Below are 18087 nucleotides of genomic sequence, written 5' to 3'. Positions count from 1 at the left end.
CACACTCACGCTTTCACACACACACACACAGAGAGACAGGAGAGGAGAGGTAGCACGATTCATTTGTTGTTGTGAACGCTTTCCTCATTTCCTTTGCCCTTGAGAGAGAGAGACGCACGCAGCGTAACCATTGCGCCAACAACTTTTTCCAACCGGCGCACTGGATACAGGTGCAGCGTCTCTACTGGTCCCAGTGAGAAGGGGGGCGGGGGCCCTTCAGGGGCCCCTTACACGAGGGGAAGGGGGGGGGACTCATGTGTTTGAATGAATTATAATCTGTATAATAATTAATCTGTGCTCACACTGAAAAAGTCTTCCACTCTAAAACTTAAAGGTTAGCTCTTTCAATTTATTTATGTTTGGTTGTGTGGTCGCATGAGGAACTGACACATTATCAACAATGATTTTGCTGAGGGAGCCACAGAATATAATAGTATTTTTAAAAAATAGGGATAAGTTAACATAGTTCATACAAATACTGCAACTGAGTTGTTGTAGTTAGGGTTTCACATGAAGAGTATAATAAAATATACACCATTAAACATGTTAAAACTAGACTAAAACACAGAACTACATGCTAAAATGTAAATGCTGTATTTAAGGTGTGTGATCGAGTTGAGAGCTTTTATTCTGAAAAACTCATCTGAAATATGAACTGATTCAAATAGAGTGATTTTTGAAATTTGTTAGCCTAAACTAAATGTTTGGTTTGTAAAATACACTGCTGTTGTCAGAGTAAATGTCCGTAACATTATTATTATTGTCAGTTTAAGGCTGCAAAAGTGGGTTTTTGTATTCGAATGAAGACATTTTAAGGCACTTTGTCTGATGAAGACACCATGTTTTGGTCCAATATTCAATTGCTTACAAAAAAATTGCTGATCCCAGCCGATTCAAACAACTGTCAAATGAGTTCACACACACTTCTGTTTAAGCTGTAAGCGTCACCCAGCCAGAGACATCCCCACACTTTGATTCTGCAGCTCATTTACAGTAAAGATCATAATCAAATACAATAGTCTTTAAGCCGGTTAGTGGCTCCCCCTTCCCAGGAGCTTTGTCTCCTGTCTGTGTATGTGTGTGTGTGTGTGTATACTAGGAACGCTGTCACCAGAATCTCAAGTCATTATGGCGTGTTTGGGTTATGACGGGCCACTCACACGCCACATGAGGGTGAGGGTGTCTGTAGTCTATGCGGGGGGATAAGTTATCTACTGCTGACGTCTCAGGACGGGGGGCCGCTGGTGACAAGACAAGACTCACAGCGAGGAGAAAAAAGAAAAGGCTTTAGTGTTTCCTGAAAAACAATTCATATACATTTCTAAGATTCCATAAGTTCAGTCCATACATGTGCAAATATTCCTGAAGAGAAAACACCTGATAATGTTATTAGCACAGCTTTGTATGTGCTGTTACAGCAAATCACTCTAAATGAGAATTTAGCCGTTGAAGAGCGGAGATCATGGGAAAAAAAATCGAAAGCAAAGTAGATAAATAATGATCTTTTCTGTGTGGTTGCTCATGAAAAGACGCTCTACAGCTGGACGTCGAAGTCACGTCTTCGGCTGAAGAACGTGTAAATATTTGTACAACATTGTCTTTAATACTTGGGAGGGAAATGAGGATTATGCAAGTAAGGATGTCACTGTTAAGTCCTGACATGCAGTATCTCCAAACACGTGTGAATGAGAGAAGAAACAAACAAGAAGTTAAGATTGAGGAGAAAAAGGTTGATCTTTTAATCATTTATCCCCAACATGGCCTCAGACTAGAAGACAGGTGAGATCGCCAAGAAAAAAAAACACCTTCAAACAAAAAAGGCAAAATGGTTCATATTGTTCTGGTGGAAATATCTGTCTCAAGTCTCAATATCATTTAAAATGACTACATTATTATTATAAATTAAAGGCACAGTGTCATTAATTGAGTCATGATATAATTGTTCATAGTTTCCGTCTTAAACAAATGTTTAAATTCTGAATGGTTTGTCTTGGGAAAAAAGAAGAACAGCAGTCTGACAATGAGATCTAATTAAAAAAATCAAAAGCAGCCCAGTCCACAGAAACCTAAAAAAAAGGCCAAAAACCTGAGTCTGCAACCGTATCCTCTGGTCAGACTGAGGCATTTAAAGACCAAGAGGAATACTCAGCTGTGTCCCTCTCTGTGTGCAAACCAAGACAGTAGCAAGCACCATGAATCCTCAGTTATCTGTGCTACAGCTCGTGCAGCACTTACCACCACAAACCATGCTGAGATGACCAGCATGAGTGAGTCCATTAGAGGCAGTTTGACAGTGTTCATTATGGAAAATAGCCGTAGAGAACTTTCATCCGAGTCCAACTCATTCAAAGATGCTGCCAAGTATAAAAGGTTATTTCCAATGTTCAACCCCGCGAGCAACCTTCCTACATCACAACCCAGTTATTGTGTCTCTTCACATCAGCGGTTGGATTGATGTAAAACACAGGTGCTTAAAACTTAAAAACAATTTAAATTCTAAAACTAGAAGCACATCCATTCTGTCACAGAGCACAGCTCCTACTTGGCCTCTCCATTGCTGGGGTTTCTGTATTTCTCAAGGAACGCTGCCTGCCTCTGCCGGAGGATTTCTGTTTGTTTCTTAAAACCGTTGACCCTGAAGAAAAGGACACAGAACACACTCTGCGTCAGAATCGAGCATCACACAACTCACATCGCATGCACGATCACGGGACAAATGTGGGATCTGGGATCAAAGAAAAGAAACAAAAAAGCTCACTTGGCCTTGTCTTTGGAGTCGTTGTAAATTTGTGTGATGACTCGATCTTTCTCGTCCATGTAGTTGGAGTGAACGTCATCCAATATCCTGTCAGAGTCGGAGAAACGCTTGATTTACAACAGAATAACTTTGCTTGACCTCAGAATTTAGAGCGGGACAGGCGCTCTGTGTGCTTAGTTGCATTTATGAGTTTGTATAGCTGTTAAAACAGCTCTTCACACCACAAAGGAGAGTCAGTGTGTCTAAATAAATACACAGGGCACAAGCAGACCCCGAGGTTGTGTCAAGACACATGGCACAGACTCGTGTCCACAAACAATCCCCATTCATATGGGTGTGAGTTTGCTGCCATAAAGAAATAAAATACGAGTAAAGGGCTCAACACCACAGCTGAAACTTCACAGAAGAAATGTAACACCATGTCTCTCACTTTCCTCACAGTGGGCCGAGAGGAAAGTGGACAGGGACTCATCCACAAACAAATACACACACTCAAACAAACACTGACACACACAGGAATGTCCCTGTTCAACAGTGAGACACTGACTGTGTACACGGCAACAAGAAAACCAACATCCTGTTGGTCGAACAGAAACGTGATCAATGTTACCACATTCCACCTTTAACGCATCTGATGCTGCATCGCCTGAACACGTCACTTTAATTACCCCGAGTTATTGTCTAATTTAACACTTTCCATGACATGTTTTAGCAGCAACAGCACAGGTGTTACTGATAACACCAACAATGACTCTGTTCACTTCATGTAAGCCAGCACGAAGCCTCACACTGGACCTTATAAGGATGCTAAATGAACTCAGCCGTTTGATTATTTCCACCTGTGAATTTTCCCAACTATGATCTGTCAAAATGGCTGGTGTGCAAAGGAAGGGCCCATTATTGACAGATGTGGGGAATACTGTGACATCTTTTAACACGGTGGACATCAATAACATTGGCACAAAATGTGATGCTTTTTTGTGCCATTTGTGATTAATTTAAGGATAACGGCATTGGGGTTATTATTTCAGCACTGTACTTACTTTAATGTTCCATAGCAGACAAATTACTGGTCTTTGAAACAGGGGAAGGTTATTTCAGTCCCAGTTATTTATGCAGACATTCTTACATAAATTCTGCAAACGAACAACGAGAACAAGGAGATGCAATAATTATGTAAAACTCAAATGCTATAATAGTGTTTTTATTTACAGTGTATGTGTATGACCAGCTAATGTCTACAGACTTCCCTCACAAAATCCACACAAGACTGAGGCAGAAAAGGCTCCACTGTTGTGTACGTTTCATCCTCTACACTAAAACACAACTACACTTGAAAGTACATTAAAACACAACTACACTTGCAAGTAAACTTAATCTCAACTACACTTGAAAGTACACTTAAGCACAACTACACTTGAAAGTACACTAAAACACATGAAAGTACACTAAAACACAACTACACTTGAAAGTACACTAAAACACAACTGCACTTGAAAGTACAATAAACTACAGTTGAAAGTACACTAAAACACAACTACAGTGGAAAATACACTAAAACACAACTACACTTGCAAGTACACTTAATCTCAACTACACTTGAAAGTACACTTAAGCACAAATACACTTGAAAGTACACTAAAACACAACTTCACTTGAAGGTACACTAAAACACAACTCCACTTGAAAGTACACTAAAACACAACTACACTTGAAGGTACACTAAAACACAACTACACTAAAACACAACTACACGTCCTTTGGAAGAACTTGGTGTTTGACGATGAAGCCATGAAAATGGCAGCAGCTTCTTTAAAGACAGTTATTACTAATAGTTTTATTGTTGAATTGTTTCTAGCTTGTCTCCTAACACTTTCCAACATTCACACTGAATGTGTCACATTCAGAGAGTGATGACAATAAGGCGGCTACCTCACTGTGTGCAGTCTTTACCTGAAGAAGACCAGGTGGGTTCCTATGCTGAGGACTATAGTTAGGACACAGAGGCCCACCAGGCGGAGGTTCATCTTCCTCCTCCTCTGCCTCTCCTCCGCCGTCATCGTAGCATGAGGAGCCTGATGAAACTGCTCCCAGTAGTTATTGTGTTCCTGGGTGTCTGCACTGAAGGTGAAGCAGTTAAATGAGATCATGATTTGTCACATTAAACAATATTTTTTTTAGAATCTGCAGCAAACCAGAAAGACTCAATGTTTCATCAATAAATCAGTTTCTGTATCAAGTGTCTGGTTTTCATTCAAATGCATCGCAAATTTTAATTTCTTTAAAAGAAAAAAAGTGCATTTAGGTGTGTTTCCATCTACTGATGTTAAACAAATATAGGGCGTTAGTTCACCAAGATAAGAAGCAGGTGGTGCAACATTGAAACTACTCCAGTAAGTCTGCTTGAAAGACATACTGTGACCAGAAAGACTAACTGTGTTGAAAGTATTTAAATGAAAATGTAAATAAACAGGCTGATGGAAACAATCTGCTACTGAATTGACAGTTTTTTTTTCTGCTGAAATTAACTACGTGCTTTCTGCATTTATTGCTGCAAAAATAACACACGCAATCAGTTCATCCATCTATCACTGTTCATCATCAAGCACAATCTAACAGACTGTGTGTATCTTCACCTGTTTTTGTAGATGTTGTGACCGGCGGTAGACGCCGAGGCCTGGCCCCCAGTGTATCTATGTCTGATTTTGAAGTCATACTCCTTCCTGCTCTGCCCTTTGCTCAGCACTCGATACGCCTCATTCAGCTCCACAAATTGGCTGTGCAGCGCTGGGTTTGATGGGTCGCTGTCTGGGTGCAGCTACACTCGCATGGGAGCAGAGGACCAGTGATGAGCGGGCATACAGCGGTAGGGTTTTATACTTTTAAACAGTGCAAACTCCAGCTTTCTTGTTTTCATGTCTGTTCCACTACAGATTTTAGAAAGCCAGGGTCGTGCTATTGTTTTAGTGTAATGTGTCAAAATGTGTTTTAAAAATTTAAATTTGATCATTATGGCATTGCTATTACATCAAATCTAATGGTGGTCAAAGACTTCAGCCCAGAATTGTATAATAAACAAGCTTTTTACTCTAGCGTGAGAGTGGCTTCACCCCTCAGTTATGCCACAACCACAAAGTAAATATACATGTCCATCGTTATTTACACTGGAACAGCAACAGGAAAACAAACAGTAAGAAAACTCAATGTGGGGTCAGTGAGAGATCAGGATGTGAAATACTGCCCTCAAGTGGCCACTATTTTATTATTTTTAAATGAACGCACAGTTTACTGATGAAGAAAGACTTTACCTTCTTAGATTTGTCAAAAAAAGCTTTTTTGATTTCCTCAACAGTGGCATCAGATTTCACTCCCATGAGGTTGTAGTAGTTCACAGGTTTTCTGGGAGAACGCAAATAAGTCAAAGTTCAAACCAAAGCAGGATACATATTATGGTCACTCTGATTAAATCCAAAACCCTTCTCATACACACACACTCACAGTCTACCTGTGTGCGGAGACGTAGCACAGCAGACGCAGTCTACTCCTGCAGCACCAAAGACAACTCTGAAAGAGTCGCAGCTTAGCCTTGAGCTGCATCATGGACGAATGCTGAGGATCCACGCAGACAACCTGGACAGAGGAAGCAGAAAGACAACTGAAGAGAAAGAATATTAACCACTTTAAAAAGTCCTCTTCAACTAAAAGGACATAGTCTTATGGTTTAAGGAAAAAGTTTTAAAACACGAGAGCAACATTGTGAATTATGGCCATGGGAATTTCTTCTTAAAATCTCTAACAAATCTCCCAACCATGAAAATCTGAAGATAAACTGCTGAGGAAATCAAACTGTCTACTTTACTTTAAAAAAAATTAAATATCTACAAATATCTAAAATGCTTAAAGATGTAAATTTAGTGCTGAAATTGCTGATTTCATTACAGATTAATCTGCCAGTTATTTTACATCTCTGGAACATTAAAAACGCCACGAAAAAAAATTACAATAACAATTTTTAAAGATGTTTCACCTCTAATCCAAGGGGCTCCTTCGATCAGGAATTTGGTGGTATAACCCAAGGATTTAACCTCTGTGAAATGGGCAGTGTGGTTTCATTACAGTCTCGGCTGCTCCAATGTGTGACTGAAACTACCACTGAGTCAACTACAGATATTGAAAAGCCATGTTGTTGATGTTAGAAGGTGAATAGGCTTCTTGAATGAGAGGTTAATCCCCTTCAAAAAATCAGATGCTACTGATTGAATTACCTTTGGAGAACTGAATAAATGAGATATATGTGATGGCAAAAATCACTGGTGTGACTGTAGGACGGCATTGTACTGAAACAGAGGAGATGACTTTACTAGTAGTCTAATGTAATTACTCGTTCTGAAGCTAATCCATGATTAAATTCATTCATTTTAATGGAAATCGTTGCGTTTTTGTATTCACCTTTCACTGCGTTTCCAATGACACTTTGGGGGAGTCAACAGCCGCTCTCATCTGGTGGCACGTGAAGAGTCTGGAGAGTGGAAATAATACTCAGTTAAATCATGAACAACTATTGAATATTAACACAATAACTACCAAAATAAGAGCTGTCATTCATTTACAAACATGCACTGTGTTGTTTTGTTGTGTGGGGGCGTGTTGACCACGAGAATGCTAAGTTAGTTTACCACTATCGTGGGTTAACTACCACTTTAATACGTTACGTCACCAGTTACAGAGCGACTTTGTGTCTTTGTGTGTGTGAATGTCAACAACTAACCTGGCGAAATAAAGGCAAAGTCACGAGTTTCAAACGGGAATAATGGAGTCAGAGCGACGGCTAGCCACAGTTAGCTTCAAGGCTTTGATTAAGTGTCAATGTGTGTGTGTTGATAACATTAGCATGCTAACGATGATTTCATGACGCTGGCCTGTTCTGGTCAACACTGACAAACAAATGTTTACACATAGAGCAAATATTAAACCAATATTCAAAGAACGAAAAGTGACAAACCAGCTGGACTTTGTTTCGTAACAACAGAGTGGCGCTGTGCAGAGAGAGACCGTTGCATAAACAGCGACACCAACTTTAGATAATGCTCAACCGGAAACGACAGAACAACTTTCAAAATAAAGGCACCAGTGTTTAACAAAAAGTCATTTTACATAATGTTCAACAGAACAAACGTGTTTAAATTATGTTTAAATAGTTTAATTGTTTTCTTAAATTTGATCCATCTCGGCTGGTGATATTTACAGCAAAGAGAATATAAAATAAGCACTTTCCTTAAAAACACAATACACAGTTTCTTTGCGATTATTCTGAACTAATAAGTGTCTGGATCCTACTGCATAAATTATATTACATCATACATTCATTTAAAAATTCACAGCCCTCACACTCTGGTTGAAGTTGAATGTCACCTCAAACCTGTTATAAAACAGGTTACAGAAGTGATTGCATAATGCAATATATCAGCTTATAATTGACTTAATTTAATCTAATTGATCAAAATGGCCAATATGCTTCAAGAAGACTACTCCAATTACATGTGTTGCTTTTTCCTGTTAAAACACCCAAAAATACTTAATTTAATTAACAATATCGCCATTTCCCCTTACTCTGTAAAATACTTGAAAGGATATTTTTTCACTTGCTGAACATAGCACGTGTTAATTGATCTGTGAGTGTAAAGAGCAAATTAACTTGAGTAATAACTTGAGTAATAACTTGAGTAGAAAGTAAAATATGTGATCAGTAGTCTATTGTCTCAACTGTTTTGGCTCAATGTTTTGGAGCTTTATTTTTATTGTCAAGACAGGAAGTTTGTTTTGTTTTACAGGTCGCTTGACAAACTTCAAATGATTTATTTAGCATCATAAATCTGGTTATATTCATATGAGCAGAAAGGTTTTACTTTTAGTGGTTCAATGTTATGCTTGATTAATTCCAGAGAAAGTGAGCTGGCTCACATTTGGTCATAAAAACGTGAATTCAGTTTGTTATTTTAAATGTATTTAGCACTGTAATTTTGGTCCTAATTTCAGTTTCAGTTCTGTTTGTTGTCTATTTGTTAATTTCACACTATAATGTTCTGTCAATCTATAATATTAATTAAAAAAAAGAGTATCTGGAGGATTAAAATGTTTCTCCACTAGAGGGCAGACGAGGTCAACTCATACCAGAGTGACAGCGGACTTTCCTTCCTGTGTGTGTGTTCTGTGATAAAGAAAAATAAGGAAGGCATTCGTTGAGCTGCTTTTTAACTTTTAATCTCATAATAAACCAGTCTTCACGTTATATACAGCTGTCAAATAGACGCAAAGGCACCGTCTAACACGAGTGGTTAACACGCGTGTTGTGACGTGTTCTGGCGACATCTAGCTACTCTCCCGGCTGCCTTTTAGCTACTTCCCATTCAAAGTAGTTGACATTTGACATCAACACAGTGAAGACACAGTGACGCTGTTCTCACAGGAAGGTAAGAGAGACAATAACATTTCATCTGTTTTGTTCTTATCACGTTATAATGTAGCAACACTGCACATCACTGACGACCGAGGACATTGTTTTGGTGTCAACTCCAGGATTCATTAAAAGTGGTCAAAACTGTGATGTTTAAATACGATTGAGATTCATTTCACACTAAAAAGGAAACCTGGTAAATCGGTGAAAGGGCCGAATTATAAATTAATACATTAAAATAGCACTTTTTGTGCTATTATTAGATTAAAATGAATGAATTAAATTAATCATCAGCTATTTTGATAATCGATTAATTGGTATGAGTGTTTTCTCACACAAAAATCTGCATTATTATTATTATTTTTTTTACATGTTATGGACCAGTACTCGATTAATTGAGAAAATAATCAACATATGAATCAATTATGAAAATACCCTTGAGTTGCAGCCTCTAGTTCTATTTAATAAAAATCATTCTTTGCTGTTTTGTCCAACTTGTTACATTAGTTAAGTGAGAAAATGTATTTATTCCCAATAAGACAGTTTCGCTGTCTCATCATCCTTCTCTTTCTCACACAGTTCTCTGACAAACATGTGGAAAGGGAGGCGTGAGTCCTTTGTTTGTTACAAAAACCAGTGCTTTGTCTCATTAAAGCCTGAAAAGGTTGTGTCAGTGAGGTTTGTTGAAAAGTGACCTCAACCAGTAGCACTGGTTTGACATAAATTACATAATTGAGTAAGAAAAAGGATCCATCAGTCTCTGGGTTCTGACTGTGTTGGCTCTCAGTGTGTTTGTCTTTGAGGAGGAGAGGGAGCGGTCATGTCACACAGCAAATAGCTGCTTTTAAATGGCTACAGATTCATTTTTATTGATTAATATTCCCTTTGTTGCCGTTTACAGGTCTCAGGTCACCACCAGCTTTTTACACTGATTTGAATGACGTGACTAAAAGTTGTTCTTATATTTGAGCTTATATAAGAGTTTATCTCGTGTATGTAACCTGGCGTAATAGACCTTTTTCACAGCAGCTATTTCTCAACATGACAAACAGATTTTACCAGTAACATTAATTACGGTAATGAGGGTTCTGTTCCACCTCAGTTTTAAGAGTCAGTGTCGCACTATTGTTCAAGGGTAAGTGGAGGTCACACAAAATACTTTTATCAGTAGAGCAACAAACCTTATGGTGGCCTAAGACCTTTGCACATGACTGTCTACGTTAGTGCAGAGGTGGAAAGTGAACTGAAATATTCTACTCAAGTAAAAGTACCACTATTTTGATAACATTTTACTGAAGTACAAGTAAAAGTACTGGTCTATAAATGTACTCAGAGTAAAAGTTACTTAGTTACTTTTTTAAGAAGGTTGGGGTTCTTTCTTGTGTCATTCACCTGTCCTCATTGTTCACGTGTCCTCATCTTTCACCTGTCCTCGTCGTTCACCTGTCCTCATCATTCAACTGTCCTCGTCGTTCACTTGTACTTCCAAAAAAACATAAACTTAAGAGTAAAATTACATATTTTAAAAAATACTTTAAAAAGGACAAGTACAAAAACTTTCTCAATTACAGAAGCACAAGTAAATTGAGGGTTTAAATGTATCTACACATATCAGTTGATGGGTTTTTGGTCATGCTTCGCTGAAACTCACCCCTTCTAAACTCTTCTAAATCACAAGCATCTCAAACCAACTTAATAATGCTGCCTATGCTGTGTGAGTGAACTCACGTGTGTGATCATCCACAGGGGCGAGAGATGAAGACATGACGATGGACCCTGAAGTGTCTGTGCTGCTACACTGTGCAGCCTGGAGGGGGCTGCTGGAGTCACGAGTGCAAGTGGAACTTTCCGAAAGGTAAGAATGTAAAATCAAACCGTTGTCAAATGAGCTCTCATAATACTGATCTGTCGCCTCCACATGATTCTCTCTGTATTTGTCAGCATAACAAGTGTTTAGAATAATAATCCTGTGTCACCCGGTTACACAGTGGAGCTTTAATAATTAAATGTAATAATATGTATTATTTTCTTGACTTTCTCTTCAGATATAACAGGCAGACAGATGACGCTGTAGAGCATCACATAGAAGAGGTGTGGAGGGAGCGGGTGTCCAAGGAGCCGTGGCTCTTCAATGGAGCCAAATTCAGACTTCACTCTTTCTGCTTCACCTCCTTGAAGTCGACCTCATCATCAAAGTGTACTTCTCCCAAACATCCGCCCTGCCGTGTAGAAGACCAGGAAGATAAATTACCAAACTGCCAAAGACGAGAGGGCTTGTGTCTCAGGGGATCAGGGGATGCTGCTCAGAATAGTTTGGACCTAAGACACGGAGGTTCACTGTACCAAGCGTCCTCACGCTCCTCTGAAAACAGAGATGATCCAGAGGGTGGGCCTCTCCTCACTCTGAGACTCGGCCTAACATGCTATAAGGACTACCTCGGAACCAACTGGTCCTATCGAGTGGCAGGGCTCCGTCAGCGCGGAGAGGCAGAGTTCAACGATCCCATGGTGATGCTGTCTCAACCTCTGGGCGTGGGCGCCATCCTGTGCACAAATGACGGACAGGTGGTGATGATCAGGAGGAGCCAGAAGGTGGCAGAGGCAGGGGGACTACTGGACATTCCTGGAGGTCACCCAGAGCCAAAGGTGGAGTGAAATATATATATATAAAGAAAAAATGAATGTCAGTCACTTCTATGCTTCATGTGTTCATTTCTCCACGTTCTGCTCGATTCAGGCAGTGTGTGAGAGTTTGGGTCAGGCAGGATGTGAGGAGATCAGCATGGTGATGATGCAGCAGAGGCCGGAGGCCGTCGTCTCAGAGCTCTTTGCGTCTGTGTGCGCTGAGATCAGAGATGAGGTGAGTTAAAGCTGCTGTGGGCAAGATCACTGCAAGACTTTTGTGTTTAATCCGCCGTTTATCAAAGTCTTCACACTTTGGGATCACAACGCTTTGTCGTTATTCTTCTCAGATTGACGAAAGGCAAGGTGGTTTTATTTGAAGTGCAATTTTCATACACAAATGCAAAATGAAGGTGCCACTTATCATATTTACCTTAGAAAAATTCAGTGGGAAGTGAAAGTGTTTGGCGTGTAAATCCCTCACGTCTTCCCTCTGTCCACGTCCAGGTGAACGTTCCTCTCAGCTGCCTCGGACAGCCTGTCCTGATGGGCGTCGCTCTGAATCACACCAGCGCTGAAAGACCCAGCGCCGAGTTTTACGTCAGGTACTCAGGGTTAATTCGGATATAAAAGGGACATATTATGCAAAATCAACTTTTGAATCATTTAAATCCTTATATTTGGACTCTGGAGGCCAACGTGTGATAAAAGATGATTCACTCATGTTTTTCCTCCTCAGTCTAAGTACAGGAGATAAAACACACGATGTTGACTTCCACGCTCATTGGGACGTCGCAATGCGCTAAATGAACCAAAGCATGTTCATTAGGACACCAGGGAACTAGTTTAACTTGGAGAAATATGATATGACTCCTTTAAATAAGTGCAGCTCAGGTTTTGTCTTATTCAAGTAGCATGGCCTTAAATTGGTCAAATTCAAATTCATGACAGAATAACCGACATATCCCGGCTTAATCCCTTGTCTTACAACACTGTACTGGTTCGTTTTTTTTATATGAACAAATATTACATGAAGGGTGTGTGCATGTTTTTCTAAGGGTGTGTAATATTTAATATTATGTTTCTAATCTCCGACACCATGTTTGACAAAGTGTGTGTGTGTGTGTCAGTTGTTCACTGACGTCTGAAGACGTCAGACAGTTGTACTGGAAAGGGGGAGCAGAGGCGCACGAGTCCACAGACATCATCTTCCTCAGCAGAACAGTGAGTGAACTACACTGACAGACACGAGCAATGAGCTGTTTCTGATGAGACGTAAATACAAAAATTGGGTTATAAAGCTGCGATTCAGGGTTAATAATTAAAGGGTATGTGATGTGTTCTCTCTGTTGTTAATAGGAGGTGTTGCAGCTGGACAGGAGCCGTCCTCTGTGGTCCGAGCTGTGTCCTTCAGCTAAAGGAGCAGTGCTGCTTTATCAGACAGTGAAGCCTGACAGAGACTGAGACCAGAAACCAGAGACGACGACCTGACACAAAAACTTTTTTTTACCATCAAACTTTATTTCCTCTTTAGAAAATAGTGATAATAAATGGTGTAAAAGGTAATGTTTTTAACTATTTGTACAGTGATAACAAATAAAATTTGTTTCTTTTTTTGCATTAATATTTTAAAGTGACCTGGTTTTTAGCATTTGAAATTCTTAAATACTACAACACTGACTATCATTGATAAATGATTGAGCAATAATAGCAGAGTTTTCTTTAGCATTAATTTCCATAACCAACGTAGCCAAAGTCTCTGTTGTAGTTGTTGCTCTGGTCCTGATAAGCCACGTTCCACTGGAATGTAAATGACACACAAAAAAGGAACATTATGGTTTTGCAGTTTAAAGGTGCATTATGTAATAAATCTAAAGCAACTGGCCATAAAATCCTTCTAATATGTCACATATACTCAGGAATAATATTCATATAACATACTGAACTCACCAACAACAACAATTAAGCCAAAATATTTGCATTAAAAAATATATTTTGCAGACTGCAAATCGTGTTTAGGTTTTGGCATGTGGCGACACCTACCGCCATCTACCAATCATTGCAGTCAGTAAAGTCTTAGCTGCCGAGCAACCACGGGTTGCCAATTACGTCAGAAAACTAAACCTAAAAGACCTCGGTATTTTGAATTTGAATGTCGTAACCGTTTTTGGCCACATTCTTACATATGGAACCTTTAAGTTTAACTGCCACCTTCCTGTTTGAACCTAAACCACAGTTAAGTCCACAGGTAAAGTGATAAACCAGTTAAGTCATTCAGAAGAAATAGTAATGACCTAATTAACTAGTCTGCTCACTGCATGTGTGATGTTTGCACACAAGCTGCTGGGAACAAAAGGAGCTATTCCACTACTATTCTTATTCTAATTTTTTCTATTGTGTTCCATTTCATTCTATTTCATCCTTTAACTGCTGCAACATATCAATTTCCCCAGTGTGGGATCAATAAAGTCTTATTTAATTTAATTTAATTTAATTTAATTTAATTTAATTTAAACTCATCCAATTTACACCTGTGGTGTTATTGATAGTAAAATTCATAAGCAACAGCACATGTCCTATAAGTCCACTGTGCAACAGTTAGGGAGGGCATGTTGGCAGAGATTGAATGTGCTACCCATAAATGTGTTTGTAATATAAGGCTATAACTGAGTTGGTTTTTGTAGTCTTATAATAGGTCTTTTATGTGTACAAGACAGAGCTGGTTTGGGGTTATACTCACATATCTTGGGTGCTGGTTCCATGACATGCGGTTCCACCCTACAAAAACAGAAATGAATATTCAGAGATAACACTGTTATCAATAACTATCCTTAAAATAGTCACGAAATGATGTTTAGCGTTTTTCCTGCTGACCGTTTATCCCAGTCCAGTGGATCCTGTGTGATTGTGAACGGCCAAGATGGTGTTGTCTTTTCCTGGGATACCTGGGATGTTTCTTCTCCTGTTTGGGGACAGGGGGCAGCAGTGTGCAAGCACGGTCCTTGTACTCCTGCAGGAGCATCTGTGCCTGTTCCTGAGGCAGCTCCACGTATTGCAGCTCCTCCATCAGGTCAGTTTGTTGCTCAGGAAGACTGCAGCTCACTGGAATCACAAATGAGGAGCAATTAGAGATTGTGTGCATGTAATGTTCGACCTGCACTTGTAGAATCCTTTGAATGAATGCAGAATTAAAGAGGTACTTTCTCTGAGAGTCATTTATCTCCCTTCTGACAGAAAGAACAGCAACAGACAAGAAAATTATGCTCATTTGTAATAGAAACTGACTGCCAGCTGCTGATTAACCCTATTCAGTGCACACCTTGGAGTTTGAGCAATGCCGTTTCTGGGATGTGCTCTTCATCGCTCGTCTTGTATAGGAAAAGTCTTCTTTTCCACTCCTCTGCAGAGGGAAACAAGACCACCACCCGCCTCCTGAAGCCTGCGAACAGCTGCAGCTTGTGACATCGTGCCGAGAAGAGGATGTTGCACTGGAAACGGTGAAACAGGAGAAAATGTCAAAGTGAAAGTGATTGGTTTGAATGGTACATCTCAAAGCACATTCAACCTCTAAGATCAAAACTACAGTATTGGGGAAACTTGCTCTTTTAATATAATTAGGTCATAAATGGTGTGTAGGTGACATTATACATAATTAAAGCACTAAAATGTTGATACCTGGTCCAGGATATAGTTTCCAGGAGTCTGAGCAGCCATCTTGATTAAAGCAGTCAGAGACTGAGAGGCCTGCCGTAACCTGCTGTCCCTCTGTCCACCCCTCTACACACACACATGCATATTAGGATCAGCAGGTCAGAGGTTAAACATCATCTGTGAGTGTGAATATCAAACAGTGACAGTGAAAAACTGGAGGAGTGACTGACAATCATACATGCGAGCAGCTCCTCTGTGCTCAGCAGCTTGTAGTGTTTCTGTGGATGCTGCTTCATGTGAGTCCTGGCCCAGTAGCTCTTCCCAGAACCAGGAAGACCCACCATCATCAGCACCTGGAGAAAGAAACGAGAAGATGAAGTCTGATACATACAGGGACTGTACTGCTTAAAAGGGACTGTTCCAGTTCATCAAATTCAAGGAATTTTCAAGGACTTTTCATGACCAGTTCCCTCAAATTCAAGGGCTGAATGTGCTGAGACAGTTAAAGATGGGAGGGCAACTCTAGAAATTTAGAATATTATAACCCCCCGTCTCTCACCTCACACTGTGCTCTGGAAAAAGGGGCCAGCGTAGAGCGTATCCTCTTCTCAGCAGAAAGAGCTGCCAGCAGCATAAAACCTGGAGGGCTTGGATACCAGGGAGGAGAGGTGGGGTCAAGGAGGAACCTGACTGAACAGCTCTTACAAAGAACGTGAGGGAACAGAGGACGACCCAGCAGCACAGAGGCATCGAGGGAAAAGGCCACTCCCATGAAACGACCATTCCTATGGAAAGAGAGTTGAACACCACCGTCTGTGGAGAAAGACTGTGGGTATAAACACAGATGATTGTGCGATGACTAACACCGTTTACTGATTTTTGTACAGACAGAAAAAATGATGTAGGAAAGTGTAACTCACAGCGTAGCAGCCAATGATATCCCCCACTGAAAACCTCTCTCCAAAGTCTTCTTCCTTTCCACCTGACACTTTCTTACTGCTGCCATCATAAGCAAAGGAGACCACATCCTCACCTGGTGTGAGACACATTGAAAAACCAGAGGGACATTGAAACATGTTGCAATTAAAGGCATTTTAACATGACTTAAAGAAAACTCTGATTAACTCTGGTGATGAAGCTAATCCTTACCCAGCAGCAGAGAGGTGTCTGCCACCGACCAGCCAACTCTCACACCATAGGGCTCTGTGAACTGCTGATCGCCCAGCTGTGTGGGCAGTAATGTCTTCTCCAGCCTCACCTCAAAGCCCACCCTGCCCTGCAGCACCCCATGGGTAAGCCTAGAGCCCGACCACAGTGAAGGGGACTGAGCCCAGAACCGTGGCTGTCCACATGATCCATCAGAACTGACCTCAAAGTGGAGGTGACGATCATCTGTGGTGACAACAGAGGAACAACTGTTTCAAGGGACTGTCTAGACAAATTTGTGAATTCTGTGATTAGACAAAGTTTGTTTTTCCACCACAACGATGGCAGTTGTTGTCGTCTAAGGACTCACATGGATCTAGGCGGACCTTATCTACATCCTGTCTCTCTGTCTCCTCTCTGTCCACTGCAGGCTGTGATGATTTGGCTCTGGTTGAGAAGAGATGCACAAACACACATGCTACTGTAACATACCACAATGGCTCCATACCACCAAAGAGTGTTATGGAGCCATCCCCACTGACACCATCTCCTCTGTGCTGCCTGTGTTTTACCTCTTGTATCGTATCTCCTCTTTGAATTCGTAGAAAGCTCTCCCTCTGCACATCTCCTCCTCCTCCTCCTCCTCTGGAGACACAGCTTCGTCCACATCTATTCGCTCAGCCACGGAGCAGTTTACGGACTCTGACAGCAACTCAGTGCCGTGTTGTACTGTAGTTACACCGGTGTCAGTCTCCGTCTGGGTAGCGCTGTGCGTTAACTCCCTGGTGCTGTCCACACAACATGGTGCAGAGAGACCCGCGTCTGTTGAGGACGGAGCAATGTCCTCCACTGTGTGGATCGGTGCTGACGGTGTCGGTGAGCTCTCGTTTTGTTGTTTAACCAGCGTTTCGTCGTCTATCTCCGCGTGTCCCGTCTCTGTCGCAGACCACAGTCTGCCTACCAGCTCAGCCTTCAGTCCTCTACTGTCCAGACCTACTTCTTTGAGTTTGGACCGCAGCTCCGCTACTTTTAACTTTTTAATATCCGCTAACTTCATTGTTAAAAAGATTCACGAGTTTAAAAAAGTGACTAAAATCCCGCTAAACTCTAATAAAAAACTGCGTAACGACAACAAGCGAAGCTCAAAACTAGGGACGAAAACAATTTAACATGGTGACCTAGTTTGTGATTGGCTCTTTGCTTCCTCGCCTTTGTAAACATTGTCACTTCGATCACTCTCTGCGCTCTTTACTGCCACCAACGGCAAGACCATGAAACTACACCTGGTGTTTAAATTAGGCAATAGCAGACTGAAAATAATAACAGTAATATTATAATATTACTAAAGTAAAGGTCTTTTTACTTAAGTAAGTTATTTTAAATGTTATATTTGAAATAAAAAACAACAACAACAACTGAGTATGTATGAATGGTGAGAGGCTTTTTATTCTGTAAA

At 40.5% G+C, this 18087-nt stretch overlaps 3 protein-coding genes across 6 annotated transcripts; 1 reads left to right on the top strand and 2 right to left on the bottom strand.

Annotated features, from left to right (window-relative positions):
* Positions 1-1715: 1715 nt before the first annotated feature.
* dnajc4 (DnaJ (Hsp40) homolog, subfamily C, member 4) lies at positions 1716-7834 on the bottom strand. Of its 4 annotated transcripts, XM_083890957.1 has the most exons (10): positions 7761-7820; positions 7208-7277; positions 7024-7095; positions 6786-6845; positions 6264-6388; positions 6067-6157; positions 5395-5576; positions 4712-4879; positions 2759-2845; positions 1716-2635 (listed from the first exon to the last, which is right to left on the bottom strand). In XM_083890957.1, the coding sequence occupies exons 5-10, from the start codon at positions 6356-6358 to the stop codon at positions 2539-2541; spliced, it is 720 nt and encodes a 239-aa protein (XP_083747083.1). In that variant the 5' UTR covers positions 6359-6388; positions 6786-6845; positions 7024-7095; positions 7208-7277; positions 7761-7820; the 3' UTR covers positions 1716-2538. The 4 variants fall into 4 exon arrangements, with proteins under 4 accessions (XP_083747083.1, XP_083747082.1, XP_083747081.1 ...); XM_083890956.1 differs by having other exon boundaries at positions 6786-7095; XM_083890955.1 differs by lacking the exons at positions 6786-6845; positions 7024-7095 and having other exon boundaries at positions 7761-7834.
* A 3147-nt stretch (positions 7835-10981) lies between these two features.
* On the top strand, positions 10982-13298 carry nudt22 (nudix (nucleoside diphosphate linked moiety X)-type motif 22; the record flags this gene model as incomplete). Its single annotated transcript, XM_083891437.1, has 6 exons — positions 10982-11067; positions 11258-11858; positions 11950-12072; positions 12342-12439; positions 12965-13058; positions 13194-13298. The coding sequence occupies 6 exons, from the start codon at positions 10982-10984 to the stop codon at positions 13296-13298; spliced, it is 1107 nt and encodes a 368-aa protein (XP_083747563.1).
* Positions 13299-13562: 264 nt separating this feature from the next.
* On the bottom strand, positions 13563-17688 carry LOC310928785 (heterogeneous nuclear ribonucleoprotein U-like protein 2; the record flags this gene model as incomplete). The annotated part of the gene is made up of 11 exons (XM_083891436.1): positions 13563-13634; positions 14575-14612; positions 14709-14936; positions 15154-15322; positions 15510-15611; positions 15716-15838; positions 16045-16311; positions 16406-16518; positions 16635-16877; positions 17002-17078; positions 17204-17688. The coding sequence occupies 11 exons, from the start codon at positions 17686-17688 to the stop codon at positions 13563-13565; spliced, it is 1917 nt and encodes a 638-aa protein (XP_083747562.1).
* Between the last annotated feature and the right edge of the window lie 399 nt (positions 17689-18087).

This window comes from Microchirus variegatus (assembly GCF_963457635.1).
Source record: "Microchirus variegatus genome assembly, chromosome: 6".
Lineage (NCBI taxonomy): Eukaryota > Metazoa > Chordata > Actinopteri > Pleuronectiformes > Soleidae > Microchirus > Microchirus variegatus.
The sequence above is the reverse complement of the archived record's forward strand: the minus strand, read 5'-3'. Positions and strand labels throughout refer to the sequence as shown.

Excerpts from the sequence above, each read along its gene's own strand:
- dnajc4 (XM_083890955.1), bottom strand. The coding sequence starts at position 6,358 with ATGATGCAGCTCAAGGCTAAGCTGCGACTCTTTCAGAGTTGTCTTTGG. Across the intron at positions 6,158-6,263 it reads TGCTACGTCTCCGCACACAG|AAAACCTGTGAACTACTACA; the intron begins GTAGACTGTGAG and ends GCGTTCTCCCAG. Across the intron at positions 4,880-5,394 it reads CACAACATCTACAAAAACAG|TGCAGACACCCAGGAACACA; the intron begins GTGAAGATACAC and ends CTTCACCTTCAG.